The sequence below is a fragment of the Ambystoma mexicanum genome, chromosome 8, assembly GCF_040938575.1.
Source record: "Ambystoma mexicanum isolate Mex_15411 chromosome 8, UKY_AmexF1_1, whole genome shotgun sequence".
In the NCBI taxonomy this organism is placed as follows: domain Eukaryota; kingdom Metazoa; phylum Chordata; class Amphibia; order Caudata; family Ambystomatidae; genus Ambystoma; species Ambystoma mexicanum.
Window position 1 is genome coordinate 725,927,116 of NC_090929.1, and position 20,820 is coordinate 725,947,935.

Sequence of the window (20,820 nt, forward strand, 5' to 3'; positions counted from 1 at the left end):
ACAATTATTTTTCTTTCGTTGTATATTTTTTCAACAGAAATTGCACTGATAAAACTGAATACAATCTGGGCATCTAAAAAAATAGCCTCCCCTATTTAAATTAAAGATATGCTAGGGTGAGTTATTTTCTAATTTTAATACTTCTTGAGCTTGGTATTTAGATATTAGACAATTTAAGAACATTTATCACCCAAATGTAATCTTTGTGGTTTCAAATGCATACTCAAATTAAACTTTTTATATCAAGATTTGGAGATTTATTCTCTCAAACCTGTGTGTAAGGAATAGTAGACTAGGACCTTGTTAGGTAAAACCTTTGCCTTTTTAGACAACTTTAATACAAATGGAACATATCCCTTGCACACTAACCATTTTTTGTTTCTCCTTTCTCCCTTGTATCTTTCTCTTTTTACCCTAATACACATGAACATATATAATTTTCCTCAATTATTTTCTGATTGACATTGAAATGATCTTTAAATGCTAATGTTTCAATTATTTTTTTCTTTTCTTATAAGTACCACTGTTTAATATTATTGCACACTTCTCATTTCCATGGACTACATTATTAATTCTCGTTACCATATGATGATGTAGAGTAGCTGCCTTGAGAAAGACCTGCTCTGGGTGGAAATGCACGTCGGCAATTAGTCACTTATTTCTTGGACACTAATACAATTGTGACTTAGAAAATTGAGACTTCTAAATTATGAGGTTCATCAAATGGAATTTGTGCAACTTTATTAATGGGATGAATGAATAATCGATTTATCGTAGTTGGCGCATGAACACACAGGGATCAAAATTAAGATTGGGTAAGCAGGAGATAAAAGCAGTGCCTGGGTATCCAGCATTAGCCATGGACCAGGAGCTACCACTGGGGAACAAGAAGCTAGGATTGTGTTTAGTCATTTTTATATAGCGCCCTTTCCCCATTTGTATGGCCTCAATACATTTTGTGGTTGGAATCCCCTCGTGACCACAGTCCATGTGTGGGAGATTCTAAGAGTTAATTTAATGATGCCTGTGGGTTTTCTGCCAGGTTAGGGCTTAAGTGGGCTGGCTAGGCTCCAGTAACAGCCTGGAGGTCAGGCACGTGGCCGGGTGCTGTTGGTGGTTTTAGGATAGAGTGCTAGTGCCGGAGATTCGATGTATGTCCAGCTAGACGGAAATGTTTCATAGGTTGTCACTGTATACTAATGGCAGAGGTATTGAGGTACGTCAGGGGTTTGCGTGGACGGTTATGCAAGCCTCTAGACCGGAATAGCATAGCCATAGCAGCATTCTATATGCATGGATGGGTGGCTGTGCATGTAGCCTGTGTCCACAGATGTGGTGTAAGGTATACATACCGTAAACTTGGATGGAGTTCATCTTCAATGTTGTTTTTCTAGGTCCAACCCGACTGGCTGGTCTCGCCAGTTATGATCCTCCTAGATTGAAGGTCTGAGTAGTGGGAGAGGGGCTCAGAGGGACAGGGGGGTGCTTTAAGATAGGCTGTCAGTGAGGGGATGGGGCATAAATGTGTTGCGGTGTCGCTGCAAACCCATGGTGTTGTCGGGTTTGGGTCAGTGTTTCTGTGTGCGTATCGATAGTATAGAGTGCAAGAAGGTTTCAAGACGGAGAAGGGAAGAGCCAGATTTTGAGGGCCTTTCTGAATGCCAGGTGATAGTCAATGTTGCAGATGTGCAGGGGCAGAGTTCCAGATGATCTGCGCTTGGACGGAGAAGGAGGATCCTCCTAGTCTAGTGGAGTTGTAATGTGGGGCAAGTAGGAGAGATGCTGTGCTGGATCGGAGTGTCCTTGATCTTGATGGGTGGTAGTGTGCGACTTTGTCTTGGAGGAATTCTGGGCTGGTGGTGTGGATTGCCCCGTGAGTGATGCAGATGGCGTTAAAGGTAGTGCATCAACCAGTAGGGAGCCAATGGAGGACTCTTAGTGTAGGGCTGATTTGTTCTCTGGGGAGGTAGGCTAATGAGCAGGCGGGCCACAGTGTTTTGGCTTCTTTGCAGTTTCCTTAGCTGAAACGCTGGTGTGCCTAGGTAAAGACAGTTTGCATAGTCTAAGCAGGAGAGGATGATGGAGATGATGGTGAGGTTTAGGAAGATGCGCCTGAGAATCCATAGCTGGAAGAAACAGGTTCTGGATACGGAGTTGTGTTGGTAGAGGGATACATCTGTGTCCAGTGTGCATCCAAGGTTTTTCACTGAGGTGGCGGGTCCCGGTGGGGGGCCTAGGGATTGAGGCCAGGGAATAGGTAGGGGAAGGAGTGCTGTTTTCCCCGCAGACTAGGATTTCCATTTTCCCAGGATTGAGGATGAGTTGGTTGGTCATCATCCAGTAGTCCATATCCGACAGGCATGATGATCGGTCTGGACGGTTGGAACCTGGCGATTTTGGGATTGTAAGGATGATCTGGGTGTCGTCTGCATAGTTGTAGCATGTGAGATTGTGAGAGCGGATGAGTGCAGGGAGTGGGTTCAGATAGATGTTGAAAAGGAGGGGAGATAGGGGTGCTCCTTGTGGGACCCCTTTTGGTACTGGTCGTGGGGTAGATGTGAAAGGGTGGAGGAGCATGATTTGTGAGCTATAATAGATGAAAGAGGAGATCCAAGAGTGGGGCAGTGTCCTTGATTCCCAAAGAGTGTAGTCTGGCTTGGAGGATGCTGTGCTCGATGGTGTTGAAGGTGGCAGAGAGGTCAAGGAGAAGGAGTACAGCGCAGCCTTCTGCATCTGCTGTTCTTTTTTGGTTGTCACAGATGGACACTAGAGAGGACACCATTCCTCTGAGCGGTCTGAACCCAGATTGGGAAGGATCCAGGAGGTTGTTGGCTTCAGTGAAGTAACTGAGCTGCTTGTATGCTTTGTAGTCCATGAGTTTGGCCAGGGAGCGGGTGTTGAATATGGGCCGGTAATTCTGGAGGAGGAGCGAGTCGAGTGTAGTTTTTTTGAGGAGGGGTTTGATGTAGGAGGTTTTTAAGGCTTCAGGGAAGGTTCCCGATGTTAGGGAGTGGTTGAGGATTGAATGTGCGATACTGCCTGCCCTGCACAAGTTAAGACTAGGATGTTTTAGAGGATGGGTGGGAATGGGTCCTCGGGGGGGGGGGGGGGGGGAGCCTGATGGGCGGCTTTGTGCTAGGAGCGAGAGGAACTCCTGGTTTGGGATTGGACAGAAAGAGGTGAAGGTTTGTAACAGTAGTAGTATTGGATGGGTGAAGGGCGGCGGCATTCTTTCTAATTTAGTAATGATGCGGAGTGTCTATCGATAGCACTTGTGGAAGTGTTCTGATAAGGCGTCGCACAGGGATAGTACATTGCCTTCTGCAAATTGAGTTAAATTTACTTATGTATGTTTGGCACCAGCTGGCCTGGGTAGCCAAAAGTATCTCCTTGTAGCTGTTGGTTACAAGCTAATCAGGCTACACGCAGGAGCTAAATGGCTTCCAGCTTCCCTCAATTTCAAAACCATAACCCACAACGTTTTTAAATTTGAAATTCTAGTTGTATTTGCAGTGTACCTCAGTGTTACCGTTGCAACCACGCTATCTAAAATTGTATCTTAGGTGGCGCCAAGAGTACTGGGCACTGCAATTCTTCTTTGTTCTTATACTGATCGGATGAGGCTGGTTTATAGACCATGAATGTTACTCACTTGCCATCACCCAGTCAACTGCACATCTACTCATTCACCCATCATCTGTCACATGCCTGTATATTTAGGCAATCCTCTAAATACATGTCCGACTTTCCACTCTCATATACACACAATCTACTGATTCCATCCATCCACCGCTCACCGAACACTCACTCATCCATGTACTAACCCATCAATTCTAGGCCATCCATCCATCCATCCATCCATCCATCCATCCACTTTCGGTCACCATCCATCCATCCACCCACTTTCGGTCACCATCCATCCAAAAACCCACTCACACAACCAATTAGAGGCCTGCAGGACTACATTACATCAAGTGAAACAGGACTAGTACCTTTCTGGATTGCAACAATACATGGACTATTTTCCACTATGTTTGTGCAAGTTTGACCAATCATTTCATCTTGGTTCTTTTTAAAAACGTGTATGACTGGGCAATGTGAGTCACGTGAGGCTTTACAAGTGCAATGTATACAGTTCCATGCGCATCCCACTTGCTCGGAAATCTTTTTAGATTTTCAGACTCAATACCCAAACCACTCCTTGCCCTCTCTGCTAAAGCCTCCAACAAATAAAATGACAGTACTATATAGGGCTGCTGATTAGAATGTCTGCATTCGCCCATTACTGAACCTCAACAAGGTTGCTGAGTTCTGCTACTAGACCCTTAAAACACACATGAACGTCTAACAGCCTTTTGAAAATAGATGGTCTGGTTCCATTAATACAGTAGTCCTGCTGATCTGTACTGCCAAGTTCTTCAACATCTCAATGAGGTGCTGATTCGATGCCCATTTTACCCATGTCCCTTTTCCGCAGAAACCACCAGCACATGCCAATGTCCTTTGCATGCAAAGAATTAACAAAACGGTACACACATCTACATAGGTGACGCACAAACACATTTCGCTAAAAACCGCTATATGGAATTGCTTTCCCAATAGCTATTTTCTCCTTTTGGGTGCGTTTTGAACAAAGCTTACCAATTAGATTTACAAAGCCAGACCCATTTGATTTTATAGTTCTTGTTCACCGATGGGAACTAGAGAACGACAATATGTAGCACAACAGAGTGTTCCCAACAGGAATTGTATAAATCACATAGTTTATTGTGGATATGAATTCTAACTTTAGTCTTTAATATCTTTGTATACTGCATGAATGCTGACAAAAACAGTCATTCAATGATAGGCTTATTCAATAATTAAGAACAAACAAAAAATGAAACATAAATGTATTGTTCCTATAATAACACAATAGGTTAATCCATAGATAATATACAATTCACCTTATACAATTGATCAGAATCTGAGCAGGTGGTAGGGAACCCCTTCATCACTTCTTATTTTATTTTCATAAAAATTGGTTTGGCAGTCTGATTTAACATCGGCAGCCGCTTGTCGTCGTAAACCGGTTTATGTAACTTGAATCTGGAGCAGCTTGTTCCAAATGTATTACATATGGAACAAATGCATTTGATTTTCATTGTAAGATTTTTTTCACATCACGGACTCGCTTCCTTCCAAGTCAGTCATCACCCTTCCGATGCACTTTTAAATTGGGTAATTACGCATATAACCGAATTTAGAGGCGTGGACTCCAACATGAAGCACTCTATACAAAGTATTATCATTTAAGGATTCCTGAATGAGCAAATAAAATGTTTAGGTACAGCTCAGTCCTTCCCGCAGGCACTACAAAAAAAGTTGCATGACGTGCAAGTACCAGATCTCTTTTAAGCGTGAATTCATTGAGAAATTGTTATACTCAACATGGCATTTTGTTGGCTGTACTTCATTAAAGTGGTCTGCATAAAATATCTGTCTCTTAGTCTCCTTGTAACATAGTCGGCAAAGCATAAGAAAATCGGAGAGTCTGTTAAATTTCTGCATCAATATTAGGGTTTGTCAAGTTGATTTTGTAGAGAATAATGCTATGACGACTACATTTGTAATGCTCGAATGTTCTTAATGGACACCCTGCTGTAAGTGGTAAGGTAACTTGTAAGGAAAACATGCAGTATGAGTTAAATCAGGAAAGACACATTGTTACGTTTAGATGTTTTGTTCTAATCAAACACATTTTGTTTGACAGCCAAACTCTTATGAAAGATGCCTCAAAACACCACCCACTGCCTGAGGATTTAGAAGAGGCTACATGTACAACCACCCGTAACCATCCTTCTGAACCAGGCTCACTGGAAATATGGTAATGACCCATCGCATTTTCTGCTTGAAGTTTTTTAAACGTACATTATTTTCTTTTCACCTCAAAGGAGGTAAAGTAGAACAATGGCTTTTGATGGGAGTGTTTTTCTTTCTGATGAATTTGCCCATGAAAATTATACACCGGTCCTCTACATTGACCTTTACTTTGAAGGCAAGTCCCTTTTGTACGCACACTCCATAATAAAAACAACCCTCTCGGGAAATAGGCTAGGAGATGGCGTTGCTTGGATAACAAAGCTTTAATTGTACAGTATACAAAATACCAGCAAAGGACTCTGCTGTTCGAGAGCGCTCTGGTTAGTCTAAAGCAAAGCAGAAGCTTAAAAGTCTTTGTGGCGGCATCATATACAGTACAAACTAATACTATTGATTGGTTAGGCATTATGGATGGGCCTGCTCCATAGGGGATGCCAGGCTACAATTGGTTAGTTCTGCTGTCGTTGATTAGGATCCAGGTGGGTCAGTTGGGCTCATCGCAGTCTTTGGTGAAGGTCACTTTTCTCGTAGAATACATTGTATCATCTGAATTCCATCACTGTGGCATGCACCTGGGCGCGCAGGAAATGGTGCCAGGTGGAAGTTAGGATAAAATACAGCCACGCTGACCCACGCATTCAGGTCTTCGTTGATACCGCAGTTCCCGCACTCAAGGTATCCACCCAGGGTTTTGATCTTTAATTTATCCCTGTGTGCACCTCGTGTTACAAGAGATTTTTTTTTTACGCTTGAAGAAATACAGCTGTGCCTACTTAGATTTTCTGCAGACACTTGATTTGTGTTGGGACAATGGGGTCGCTTTCTTATCAGGGAAAGCAAAGGTGTGGGGGTCGGGTCAGGGGTGTGGGGCTGGCTTCGGACTAGCTGCGTGGGGGGTTAGAGGCCTACTGGCAGTTTAGTGGTGATGAATAAACTCAGCGCAGAGCCTGGCGTTGTCTCACGCTCTTGCAGTGCGCATTCCTGTACAAGATACTAAATAGTCGCAACACCGGAGGGACGAGGGGGAAGTGAACTTCCGTGGGAATGAGGCTTTGCAGATTCATACTATTTTGATGAGATTGGGCCTGGTGAACTGGGTTCGCAGACAGCGCAATCATGCAAGCCTATGCTTTTTGGGCATAATACAAAATGGAGTCATGTACTATGTATTTTCTAATGCCGCGCATCTACTGTTGGTGCTATAGTGCTTCTACATGGTGGTTAATAGTGCTGTTTACTCCCCCTTATACACTACATCACATTATATGTTGTTCGCCTCACCTGAAAGCGTCTAGGGGGGGTGGAATATACTAATTTCCATCCCAACAACCCACCCAAATGTACCTTGCTTTTCGTCGTCGTGGTCAAAACATAGTAGATCGTAGTCGCTATGCCCCTTGCTCTGAAACACAATTAATCCTCACTTGCTAGCTCCAGATCATTTAGATTTTCTGTAATGTGAAACCTTTGTGCCACTTTGCTAAATGTAACAGAAGGCTTTAACCACTTAAGTGCTAAGGGAGTTTGTGTTTGTTCGGAATTTCCTTAAGGTATCATTGTAGGCGCTGCCCACTCACACAGTTAAGTTTAATAACCCGGTGGAGTCTCCAAGAAGTTTCAAGAGGGTTTTTATTGAAATGTTGTGGAACCTAAGGCCGGTCTCTGATCTCCTGTGGGATTTCCTCCCTATCCTGGGCATTCGTAACCTCTGGTTAGTGATACTAAACCGTATCTCATTGCTAGCCTCTGCCAATGATGGCTTCGTAAATGCAGGCTATCTAAACCTCTTTAGGGACTTGCTAGCTTTCCCTACTGCAACCAAAGGTTAGTGTTTTTTGATGACAGTTTAGATTGTGCCTTGCACTTGCTCTGTGGTATTCAGACTACTCCAGTCACACCTACTCACCTCTTCTCTACACTTACTACCTTTCCCCTCAGGCTTACTCCTCCCTCCAATCCTCTGTTCAGGTTTCACTCCTACCACTCACCTCAACCTTTTGATGTTCTGTCCCTGTTTTGCATTTTTGGCCATGCAGAAGGGTCTCAGACTCCCGCACCCTATTACACAGACCCCAAAAAAAGAGTTCTTGGACTCAAGGAGTCAATGAATCACACTTAGAGCAATAGTTAAAAGAAAATACATTTCTTCCTACAGGCCCTTTATTCAAACCCAATATACATACACACAACTAAAATATAACAAATAGTCAATTATACATAAACATAGAAAAAGAGCATCACAGTTAGTATGGTTGCAGAAGACACCTTCATCTTGGCCACCACAACACTGCTTAGTCCCAGAGCAGGTAGGCAGAGAGATTACTCGTGCAAACGGGGTCTGGAGCGGAGCGTCCTCCCTCTCAGCAAGACTGCATCACCCGGGGTCCAACGCTCTGTTTTCCATGAGCAATACATCTTCTCTTTATGGGGAGATCCCCGCCCCTTCATGGTTACCAGACTGCCTTCGGCCGAAGGGCAGGCAGTAAGCATTGGGAGCAAAGAGTGGAAAACCCCAGCTTCTCTCCCTGGCCTCTGTTCCCAGCACCCCTCATCACTGCACCTGCAAAAACCGACTCCCTTTTTGGCTCGTCCTTCAGCGGACAATAAAACTATCCTCCACAGTTATCTCATCTGACATAATTATGTGACCTTGCACCCGTTGCAAAGGTCACGCTTGCTTACTGAGCCCACGAAAACCGGCTTTCATTGAGGTAATGGAAGTGAATGTCCAAAATGGCTGCGCACCGGCGCCATGTTATTTAGCTCATTTCCGCACATGCACTGCAGTCCCCCATACCACTTCACTTCTCATCCCACTTCTTCCCACTACCACTCTCTTCCCACTACCGATCTGCTCCTCCCAACTACCACTATCCTCCTTTCACTACCACTCTCCCCTTACCCCTTCATGAGAAGGCCAGGTTACTGGGCTTGTCGCGTAAAATAATTGAAAGCTGTGCGCCTGAAGGATTCCCCACTCCCACAACTTGCTTTGTTATCCTTTGCCTTTTTAAATGAGCCAAGGATGTTGGTAGCCCCCTGGGAAGTGGCCGTTTTTCAGTAGTACTGCATTTAAACCTCTATGGAATTCGAAATCCTTGACTACTGAATTCTCCTCCAGACACAAATTAGGTGATTAAGCTAGCTGACCCACCTTTGGTCTTACTTGCTTTTTCCCATCCTGAGTAGTAAGAGGTGGTTTGTTGGGATCCAGTAACACATCCTGGTTCCTACTAGAAGAATATGTCCTATTTGCAGTAGTTACCATCTACTGTGCCATTGAACGACTCCATTCACTTCAGCAGCTGAATCACATACTGGTTTATAAAGGGTACCGGTACAGCAAAACGTGCACATTAAATGACCCTGGAGTAAGAGTTACTCAGTTGGGTATAAGTATCTATTTCGGATGGACACATCTTTCCCTTCACCCCTTACCTCAGAGCTACTATCCCACATTGCTTCATATGCACCTGTTACATCCATACTAAACTCTGTGAAAAACAAAATGTATTTTTCTTCATCCACAGCAACTGCAACACTACCTATTCAAGTTGCTTTTATCCTGACATAACCCTCGCCTTCAGCCAAGAACCTTGCGTCTACACTAACAGTTGACGCCCTTCTTTTATCACTTTTGCAGTGACATGGAACTACTTTCACCTTCTTAAAATCTGACTCTTGCACATTTCTGCTTAAAGCAAGCCAATTCTGATCAATTTGCTTAGTTTGAAAGAACTCTACTATTAAAATAACCTTTCTAGCTCCCCACAATGCACTGTCACGTACCCTGATAAAGTAATTAACTATATTACTCACATCATCTACAACCTGCTCTGAACTTTGAAACCTCCTTCTATGGCCCCTGTGCACATTGGCTATAGCCACAAATGCACATACTTATGTATCTTCTTACTTTTTCCTTGAAGGCAATCCAGTGCCCATCACTGCCCTACCTTCTCTGGCCAGGGTCAAGCAATGATACTACTTGACATGTCGGTTAACAACATTTTCAGGAAGAGGTTGGATAAATGCCTTATGGTATCTAGGGTAAATGTTAGATACCAATGCCAATGTATATTCAAATAATAAAGTGGGAAACCTACTCTCATAAGTCCCTTTTCTCTTCCCCAAAACATTCTATGCTTGAAAATAATATTGAATAAAGTGCTGTGGTAAGTCAGACCTGGGAGGTGGACAACTGGGCCTTTTGGTTCAAGTCTTTGTTTTATTAAACTTAAAGTAAATCCTTACTTAGCCCTATCACTATGGTGGAGGTTCCCTAGTCTACAAAATAACAAACAGTGCTTGCCAGGCTGTCATACAAACACAACTAGCCCTCTGTCCAAACCTATCCTTCTCTAACTGGCCCTACCGCTGAATAGCAGAAAGACATACTTGGCCTATAGAAGTGCTTCTTCTTCCCCTTTCTTGGCTTTTGCTGGTTGGGGAGTGACCCCCTCCCCAAATGTACCTCTCGAGAAAGTCTCTCGAACGCTCAGGTTCTTGTCTTAGGTACAGTTCAAACAAAAATAGCGTGTCCCTCAAGTTTCCCAAAAAATCAAAATGAAAGGAATGTTCTCCTTATCCTTCAGCTTTCTTGTACAGTTCCAAAAAAATGACCAGTTCATTTTATGTAACGGGAGCACAAAGGATAAATGTGGGAAACCTTTCATCTGGTTTCTTCCACAACAAGTAGCTCAAATCAGACAATTCGACTCTCACTTGACAAACTTGCTTTTGCAGTCATTCAACTTTTCTTCCCCAGTTGTTTGTCCAGGTTGCCATTGTAATTAAATGTCAGGCTAAACTTGTCCGTGGTCCTACTTGGGCCGAGTGAGTCTACTTTGTAACTGATTATTGTTCTCCAGCCAGAATAAGGAGCTGGAGCTTGACGACGCTACCATTTTTTCTTTTGCTGCTGTATTCTTTCTTTTTGTGTAGATATGGCCTACCACGAGAGGAAGCCGCAGTGACCGCTATAGAATGAGCAGGCCAGTGTCCTTGCTTCTGGGATAGCCATAAATAAGCGGAAAAAGCCTATTATGGTACAAAAAAAACCCTGGTCTTGTGAAGTGAAGCACACCAGGAAGCAATCCAAATATAAAGGTGTCTTGAAATCCGGCCAATGGAGGTTCCAGTTGGTAAGTAGGGTCCAGGAATGACTGCGGTATAGGCAGCACAGAATAACCCCTGAAGTGCAGCTGGAAAGAGTATCTTCAGAAACCTCAAGGACAGGAAGTAACTGTACCAAAGGGACAGCTTTGATATAGAAATGCTGAGAAGAGAAATCTGGGGAAAGCCAGAGAGACTGAATCAAGTGCGAGGTTTCAGGAATTAAATACTCGCAAGAAATGGGAGAGGGGTAAAGAGAGAGGGACTCGAGCAGGGAAAGCCCAGCGCGAGAAAGCAAGAGAACAAAGAGGAGCACCGCGAGCAGGGAAGCCTGTCACAGGAGAGCCGAGAGGAAATGCGGGCAAAATCTGAAAGCAGACTGAGAGAGAAAAAGGCTACAGGCCGAGAACGGACCTGCTTTGGGAAGCAATAGAATCAGTTGCCTCAAAGGGAGAAGAGGGGGTGGAGGAAGCAAGCGGGTGAACTGAACTGCCAAGGGAATACTTGCGTTTTCACCCAAAGAGGAAACCAAACACTGGGTTGCAACACGCCGGCCAGCTGGGAGAGGAATGGCTATGTATCTCCCAGCTGCGACCATGTTGCGAACAACTAAACTGTTGAAAGGAACACAGCAAATAGCGTGTTGGCTAGCTAATGGAGGCGGGTCCTCCAGGTACTCCACAGGCGCCAGCCGCCCGGGCGCATGACAGATGTGCTGTTAAAAAGCTTCAGTTCGGTTTACACTGTTTTCTGACCTTGGGCGTGTTTTACGGTTGGTTGCCTTCATGTGTAGTTGTGCAGGGCTTTGTGCGGTTTGTTTTGTTGTTGCTGTGTAGTGAAGTGTGTGCGCGTTTGTTGTGCTTTAAAGGTAAGGTTGTGTTTAGTTCAGAGTTTGAGAGATATATACGCAGAGGAGTGAGTTCTTTCTCATAGTAGGCTTTGTTAATGGCATCACTATCTAGATGGGGCACATGCTGATATCCACAAATCCATCTAGAAGTGATGCATGCTAATCTTCACAATTCTGTCTGGATGTGATTCAAGCTAATCCTCACAGTTCTCTCTGTATGTAACGCAAGCTAATATTAGCAATTCTGTTTTAGATGTGGCACAGGCTAATCTTCAAAATTCTACCCCATTCATAACTGCCCAAAATGTAAACTGTGGCAGACTAACCCAATTGGCTTGATGCAAAGTGTGGTTATCTTGCACATTGAGGTTAGAATCAGAAGGCTACCTTATACAAGTTGGGTAAACGCTGACTATGGCTGATGAGCAACAATTAGGCGGAGTGCTTGGGGAGTAGGATATTGGGTAATGGGACGGGTGGGGTAGTTAATGGAGTACAGTAATGGCTGTACACTCTAACTACACCACATTTACCTCATCATTCGCTGCTGGTTGATGGCTGCAGGCATTCTCAGGCAAACATGGGCATACACAGCCTGGAGCTGCTTCTTCAGGAGCTGCTCTTTGCCCTGGGCCCTTAGCCAAAGGGACTGCCCTGGTAAATGGACTCAGGTGTGGCATGGACCAATGAGAATCAAATGGGCAAAGAGACACCGGACTGTTTCAGCCAATTGCAAGGGGTAGGGTGGAGAGAGCTCCCGAGACTGAGCTACGCATACGGATCGTACTACTCACGGAGAGCCCCGCAACATCACTAGTTGCTCCATCGGTGAAGCACCTTAAACCAAAGGAGCTCACCACGCCCCGCGCACGCCACTGAGAGTGTCTATTTCCCGTCCATCCGAAGCCCTTTTCTCGGAGGTGAAAACACGGGGCAACGAACTAAGATCTATCTTGCAAACTATTACTTGAGATCCACAATCGGGATATTTCCTGCGATCAGGCCAGATTAAGGACCGCCTTCATTGACTCGGGAACAAGGAAAAGTAGACAACACTTAATCCTTTCCAACATCCATGACGTGACTTCGGGACCTATGGAAACAGACACCTAAAATGTATTTGGTGACGCCACTGTGCGCCTGAGAGCACAATTGATGGCCCGCCCTCTACCCCTTCTTAACTTGCGTGTCACGAGGCTTAATACTGCACTTATTCTAGATTGACGTCGAAAGTTATTTTGTATCTATTGGCACATGTTTATTGTATCTGATCAATCTTTGTACCAGTATACTCAGTGGGCACACAGTCCCTTATGAATTTCCATATAATATTTACACACATCAATCTGGAAAGAAACATGTTGGATGTATTTGATGAGAGTATGGGTATGAGTGATTCATGATTTGTATGATGAGTGGAGTGTTGGATGTGGTTGATTCTTGCTATTTGCACAGCACAAGAAACTTTTTTTCTGTACCAAAATTATAGGGCTGGTCAATAGTAGCCCATAATATATGCTACGCTGTCTGTCTTATTGTCACACTGTGTTTTAGGGCTGATTATTTTTTTAACAGCTTATTACTATTTGGTGGTGGTTTTAGAGAATTAGGTTCCGTTTCATTATCTGTATGTTCGTGCAATTTGATTGCAGTTTTTAATTTTGTTGTTGAGATTAATACAACATTTTTAATGGTATTATTCACATTGCCTTATGAGCCTTTCTTAAGGTAAGATGCTTCTCTAAATATCTCCAGTGACTGTCTCACTTGAATTGAGTGCTTTCACCCCCTAACTTCATTCTGTTTGTGGTTAAAGGTTTATGAACCTATCTGAGGGTCAGTTAGGAGAGGGCACTTTTTCCCTTGCCACCTCTTGTTGTTCTGATGGGGAGACTAAAAAAGCCAGAAACGGACCAAGAACTACACCACAGAGGCTGCATACCCTAGATGCAGACCAGTTTAGAAAATGTGGTGGGAGTCAACAAACACACAAAATAAACCCCACAGAAAACCACAAGATAGGCAGAAAAAAACAATTGCAAAAAACATTTTCATCCCTCCACAAGGCCACTTAACACAGGCCAAAAAATGATTGAAATAAATGTGAAACTACTCACTGAGCATCAGCCAGCCCCCAAGACTGCTTTTCAAGTGGTCTGCCTGCAGGATGCCTCTGCACTACAGTCAGGAAGGCATGGGGAAATGGCTGCCAGGAAACAAAGGCAAAGAGACAGCTGACTGTTTCTGTTATTAAGGATGCTTTGTTATTGGTTACTGATCTGCCGCTTCCATGCATTGTTAATGAGGATCAGAAACCCTTCAAAGTTACCCCCTGCATGCTGCACTGTCTTAGATTACTTTTCTTCAAGGCATGCAGCTCAGTGGATTATTCTATCAGCAAGGGATTGGGCCCTGTATGGAGCACTGGGATGCACCACCTGAAATCCTCCCCTTGCCCAATACTTCTCAGGTAAAGGTCTGACAGGTTTTGGGAACCCATCAGGTTTGCAGATGATGCTCCTTGTTCCGGGGTTGCTGCCTCACTCCAGTCCTTGGAGCATGGGTGCTCATAATAGTCCTCTGGGAGATGTGATCCTTTCCAGCAAGGTCTCCCAATGTGACTCTTACACCAGCAGTACCATTTCTCTGGGGGAATAGTGGGTTTGGAGGGATCGGAGGGGGCACTCCTTATCCACCCTCAATTGAGACATTTTGGGTAGCGACAGGATCAACCCGACCTCTCACAGCAGGCCAGGCACACATGTCGGATTGCGATTGTCCAGCAACTCCCCACACTGCCAACGCCACCATCAGATACTCCTTTCAACTATTTGTACTTGACATCATAGCACTTGCAGGTCGGAGGGGTTGGTACGGGAGGGGTCTGTCTCGGTGTCCCCTTCAGTACAGCAGGGCAGGGGGGCAGTCTGTCTGTGTGTGCCTACCTACCTCTCTGGTTGTGTGTGTGTGTATACCTACCTACCTCCCTCCCTCCCTCTCTGGTTTTTTGTAAGAAATCAGCGCTCCGTTTGCACACATAATATTTACTCATTATTGTGCATACATTCTTTCCAAGATGCTTCTTTATGACAAGTCCCAATTACCAATGAATCCAAAGACCAGCAACAGGGGGTTACTGTTGTCCTGGATGCCAATGCATCCAGAGATTTAAATTCTGGGAAACTGGGATTGTTGTAAAACCAATAGAAAGCTGTGTGAGAAACCTAAAGGTGTCTCACCGCTAGTCCCCGGGGATTGTCATCCATGTGGCCAGGCCACGGCCATCGCTATTGGAATCAGTTTCTGGAGGTGGGTCAGTGCGGGAGGATTACCTGGATGGGAGGTCTTTGGGGAGTGGAAGTGGGACAACGAAGGGTGAGACGCATGTCTCCCCTGCCTCATAACACCCTTTCCCCATCCTACCAGGTAGGATACATGGAAACTAAATTTTCCCACCCCCTTTTGCACTTTAGGAACACCAACGCTTTCTCACAGGCAGTTCATCATGAGCAACAACGGACTAGCACAAGAGCCGTATACCTGACATATCCCAACACAAGGGTCAGGCATAGTCAGGCAATTGCTGATAATTACACACACCTGACTTCCATCACACTTCCCCACATGGATAAAAGGCGGTAACGAAAGCACACTCTGCAAGGCCAAAAGCACGAGGAAGCAGCTATCCTGAGATGGCAGTTTATTTAAACCGAGGAGATAGGGGGTGAGATCTGAAAGGACGACAAGGAGGGAATTCACCTTGCCCTTTTCAACCCACAACCGCGATTTTGAAAAAGCCTCAAGGAAAATAAACATGAGACTGGGAATTGCAACTGACGAATGGTGTAGCATGTGTCAACGGTACAAGGGCCCCCCCGCACTGATAGTCGGTAGGGAGAAGCGATTGCCACTCTGGTACCGTCCTTCACTCTAATGTCAAAGAAAAGCCAACGAGTACAGCACAGCCGGTGAGTTGGAGAAACTGATAGCAGACCGGACTGTGTTATGCTCATGGTATAAAGTGGAAACATTGTATGAAGAGAGAGAACTGGTATGCAAGTGTCCTTTGTGAAACCAAAATAGGTACCAGATACAGAGTGGTCTGGCGCCATGTGGGTGCTCAGTCGAAGGTCTCTCGTTGGTGCCCCCCTCCTGAGCAGGGTGGAATTATTGAACTGTGAAATTAAAGTGGTCCTGCAGTAGGTTACGTTGAATCCTGTGCACATTCGAAAGTCTTCTATTGTCTGTAAAGTGAAATTGGTCTGAGCCCAGAAGAGGGGGATCCTGGGTGAAAAACACCCGAGAAGATTGTTGTGGCAAATGTGAGCCTATCTGACGAATGTTTACAAATTGAAGTTGGTCTGAACCCGCCTGAGGGAGGCTAATGGTGAGAGAAGGATCGGAGCCCAACTGAGTGGGATCCAAGGTGAAGAGTAAATCGGCCTATGTGAATATTGAGAAAGGAACTTTTCTTTGTTTATGGTACATCAGGTCTGCTCAGGCAAGAGACTTTGCACTAAAGAGACTTTGGTACAGAAGGCCCTGATGTTGGTGAAAGGACCTGTGACTTCGTGCCAGAGAGGCCCGGAAATGTGCTGTGCTCAAGTGTCCTGCCTTGTCCCGTGCTAAAAAAGGGAGACCCCGGCCTAAACATTCCGACCTATCATTTTGTGAACACTTCTTTATTTTTGTCAACATTTTCCCACACTATTTAGTAGCATAGCGGTAAGGATTGGCAATAGTTTCTTTTGTTGTATAGGCCTTTTTTTTATTTGATTAGACTCCACTAGGACTGTATTATTATTATTTGATGGTCATAGCTTGCTCCCATCATAGATTTAGGGTTAGGCGTTTTTCATACCCCTGATAAAAGTTCAATAAACACCCTTGAACTGTGATCACTTGTGTCTCTTACTTTGATACCATGCTTTCCTTACAGCTGGCACTGCCACCCCTTCCCCCTGACACTACTCACACAATTCTGTGCTTGTTTTGGTTACCTGCTCATGGCTGTTATGAAAGATTGATGCCCTTATTGGCCTCCACAGAGACTTGCCTTCCTGCTTGCATTTAGACTAATCTAAAACCTCTACCAGCAGTTCCCCCTGCCAACTTTGAAAGTACACCAAAAATACTCAGTTATGGCAGAAATGCATTTAACAGTGCAAACACCTATTCATCACATTACTGTCCTTGCTCGTAGCTTGTCACTTAATGTTTATAGCTAAAATAGTGGCATATCTCATTCAGCTGTATTCATTTTGCTTAGAGTTGCAAGAACTACAGCTGCATAGAGCTCTTTACATAGCATAGATGTCCATGTTACAGTGAAAAAGTGATTGACGTGTTAACCATGTGTGTTAAATGGCTTCACAGGGTTCATGTATTTGAACTCTACCATGCCCCTAGATCTTTGTGTCTGTTGAAACCTGATATAGCTGGATCCATTTTAGTTCCCGATAATGTCCTCCACCTCTGCCCGGAAGTACAGTGCAAATGAAACATTAACTTCCATTACACCACTACTTGCCAACCTTAACTTTAACTTTCACATATATGCTGCTTGTTAAGACGGATTTCTGAACTCTGTCCTGGAGGGGCAGAGGTTCAGAAGGCCAGCCTAGTTTCTTGGAACAGGGTAACCTCTGGACAAGCCAGACCAATCAGGGTAGCGATCGCGGCGGTCAAGACTAGGTCTCAAGAGGGGTGAGGGTGACTGAAAGCCCGCAATGAGCACACAAAGCAAGGACACTTACAAACTACTCCAAACAGGTGTTATATTAAAAATATATACACATTTATTCCAAGGCCTTTAAAACAATGACCGTAGCGAGAAATCACAATACAACTCTAGTAAACCAACACATACCATACCAATACAATATATATACAAATACAAACAAGTCTCAAGCGTTAGATGCACGAAATGTGTAGTCCACCTAAAAGGGAAGGAAAACAGGCAGTGCGAAATAATGCTTAGACCCAGTCCGCCTTCAGAGGCACCTAACTAAAAGGAAGTCCGAGCCCTACGAAGAGTGGAGCCTTGTGCTCAAAAGTACCTGCACACGCTGGTGCCAAAGGGCAAAAAGGGGAGTCTCTTCGAGGGAAATCAGGCAGTTCAGTTTAGTGCACAAATGAAGAAGAACAGAGTTCCGCGACTCAAGCGCAGCCTCCACTGTGGGCAGAAGCAGAGCACGAGTACGGAAAGGCATGCTGTTTTGACACAGCGGGGAAAAGCTATGGGCTCCTGCAGGAGGGCGACCAGTTCCTAGCTATGCTACTCACCGGTCCCCGATGCAAGCAGACCCAGGCTTCTCTGCGTCAGTTTCAGTCGCTGGCAGGTTCAGGAGAGCAGGGGACGTCTCGTCGTCGTGTTGATTCTGCAGCAGCAGAGTTGAGTAAAAGATGTCCCAAACGAAGTGAACCCGCACAGTTTGTTACCACAGCAGGGCAACGGAGCGGCCGTGTGTATCTGAGCCAAATGTACACTAGTCACTTCAGACCTGGGAACGCCAAGTGTACGAATCGTGTGAGAGTGACAAGGACTCGAAATACTACACAACCTGGTGGCGGTTACAGAGCAAGACTCCTGTGTAGGCTGGTCAGTCTGCTGGATGGCCCAGAGACACTTCCGAAGGCTTACAAGCAGGAGATGGTGAAGATGCCGAGAATAGCTGTTCCCGCTATTCCAAGGGTCGAAGTACCAGTACAGGCCTTCTGGTTCGATCAGAGGTAAAAAGGGTTTCACAAGGCGACAGCAGTGCAGAGGAGCAGTCCTTCAGCGGGTCACCAGCGATTCCTCGGTTCAGCCTCGTGGTTGCAGGATACTTGGCTCCTGTATTCCTTCGTTCGTGAGAACTCAGGAGATCGACATGGTAGTGGCGTTTCCAGCCCCCTCTAATCCACGGTTCCCTTCGCGCCAAAACGGAGGGGACCCAATGGGAGATCCGCTCATCAACACTCACACCATACGTGGACCTATCACGGACCACGGTGGTCCCAGGCATCCACACCACCCTAGACTCTCTGGCACCCAGGATGTGTATTGGGACCAGACATCCCAGCCCGCATCCTGGAGGCACACACAAGGCCTGTAGAAGCCCGCGAAAGCATCCGTGTTAAGCGGGAAAGTACATGCCCAAATAAGGAAGGACCCGGGTCGGCTCGACCTGGGGAAGGTGAAGGGAGCAAGACGGTCAGCGGACAGGACAAAGGAGCCTCGTGGTCTGGCCATTTTGGGAGCCAGGCCACCATTTTGGGCTAAGCGCGAGAAACGCGCTTAAAACGCCAAAAGGAGCTAAAAACACAAACGATCGCTGCCACCATTCCCGTCCGTGATTCACTTGCACCGATCAGTTACAATCCAAAATGAGTATCTAGGGCCTGTAGAAGGCTAGAGACCCAAGAGAGCAGTAACTTAGCTTACAGTGCCCTCTTGTGTCATGTTGCACGAAAGCCGCAACATGATAAAAGAAACTACGGAAAACAGCGTTTCCCGGTACTGACTGTCTTAAGGGCATGTCAGTTTCCCCGTAAGAATGGAGCGAAAGCCCAGAGGAGTGCGGCAGAAGGCTGCACTTCTCTGGCAAAGTCGAGAACAAGGTGAAAAACAGCAAAAAGTTTAGGGGTTGCCACATGGAAGGAAAATTACCCACAATTACGAAATCTTTCCTAACACTGCTGCTGTTGAAGTGAGTTTTGTGAAGTAATGGTGTAGTGGGAGTTTAGGTTTCATTTGTGATGTGATATAATTGTTTGCATTGGTGAACATTTGGACAGTGTTTCTACATCAATGTTAGCGTTCCTAAGCTTTGAAAATGTTACGCTTTGTTACCTTTTTTTGACCAAGTGTTTGTAACTTATTGTTGGCATTTGTAGACTTAATATAAAAATGTTTAGTCTTGACTGTTTTTAAAAGTTGATAAGGTGATGGTGCTACTGTCTACTACTCAGAACAAGCTGCTAGCCCACTGGCATGGTTCTTACATAGTCACTGAATTGATATCTCACTTGACACATAATATAACAGACGGACCAGCGAAAACATCCCAGGTATAGCACTTCAGCAAGGTCAAAGAATGGAAGGAGAACATTCACCCACTGTTGCTGGTCTTATATCAGAATTGGACACTTTCACCATAGAAGTTCATGATAACACCCAGGTCAAGCACACAATATAAAGATCTGGCCGACTTTGTAAAGGAATTTTTCCAAGTAGTTTCCACCAAGAACATCTAAAAAAAGATGTTGGAACTGGGTGCAAAAGTAATCGCGGTGTATTTCCTCTGCCATGTGACAACGGCTGACACCAGAATAACCTTAAAGGGTTTTATTAAACAAAAGTAAAACTGCAAGACTATTGAAGGTAAATTGGTTCAGGGTGACTGTAACATAAAGAATCTTGGGAAACATAGTCTTGAACTCACAACTGTAAATGAATGACAGCAAATAAAAAAGCTTCGAGAAAGTTCCAAACAGGAAGGACTCCTGTCTAAGTCGCTCTTTCATTCAGTCTATATCACTTCTTGGGGACCACAAGGCCTCTCCTGTGATTTAGCACTTATCCCTTTTGCAAAGTTTCCCAAAAGACCCCATCTTCACTGGGGCTCCCTGGCTCTCTATTGTTTCCCCTTTTCCGGGGCTATGGGGCACTGGTACTCTGGTATATGGTGCCATGCTCACCATTCCACGCCCTGCTCACTCACCCATGTAAATGGTGCTCTGCTCACTTTCCCTTCACTGCAGCACACCCTTCTTCTATATTCCAATTGTTGTCCTCTTCTGATACACATCCCCTCTTGGGGCCATAGTCCCTCCCGCCCTTACTACTGCTCTTCCCTCTTTTCTCTTGGGTTAGGGGGTCTCTGGTGGGTCTTAGTTTTAAAGGGAATCTCCTCTCCATCACTGGATCCCACCCCTCTTTTGGGGCCGCAAGGGCTCACCTCTTTCTCACAGGAGCACCCCCTCTGATTTTGGAGTTCAGGGACACACTT

The 20,820-nt window shown here is 45.1% G+C and overlaps 1 protein-coding gene across 4 annotated transcripts in view; it reads left to right on the forward strand.

Annotated features, from left to right (window-relative positions):
* FAM149B1 (family with sequence similarity 149 member B1) overlaps nucleotides 1-20,820 on the forward strand; it is a 1,843,046-nt gene that overhangs the window by 121,637 nt on the left and 1,700,589 nt on the right. For all 4 annotated transcript variants that reach the window (XM_069610541.1, XM_069610540.1, XM_069610539.1 and 1 more), the window contains one exon: nucleotides 5,753-5,866. In XM_069610541.1, the coding sequence (XP_069466642.1) occupies nucleotides 5,763-5,866 (104 nt within the window). In that variant the 5' untranslated portion in view covers nucleotides 5,753-5,762. The remainder of the gene's footprint in view (nucleotides 1-5,752; nucleotides 5,867-20,820) is intronic.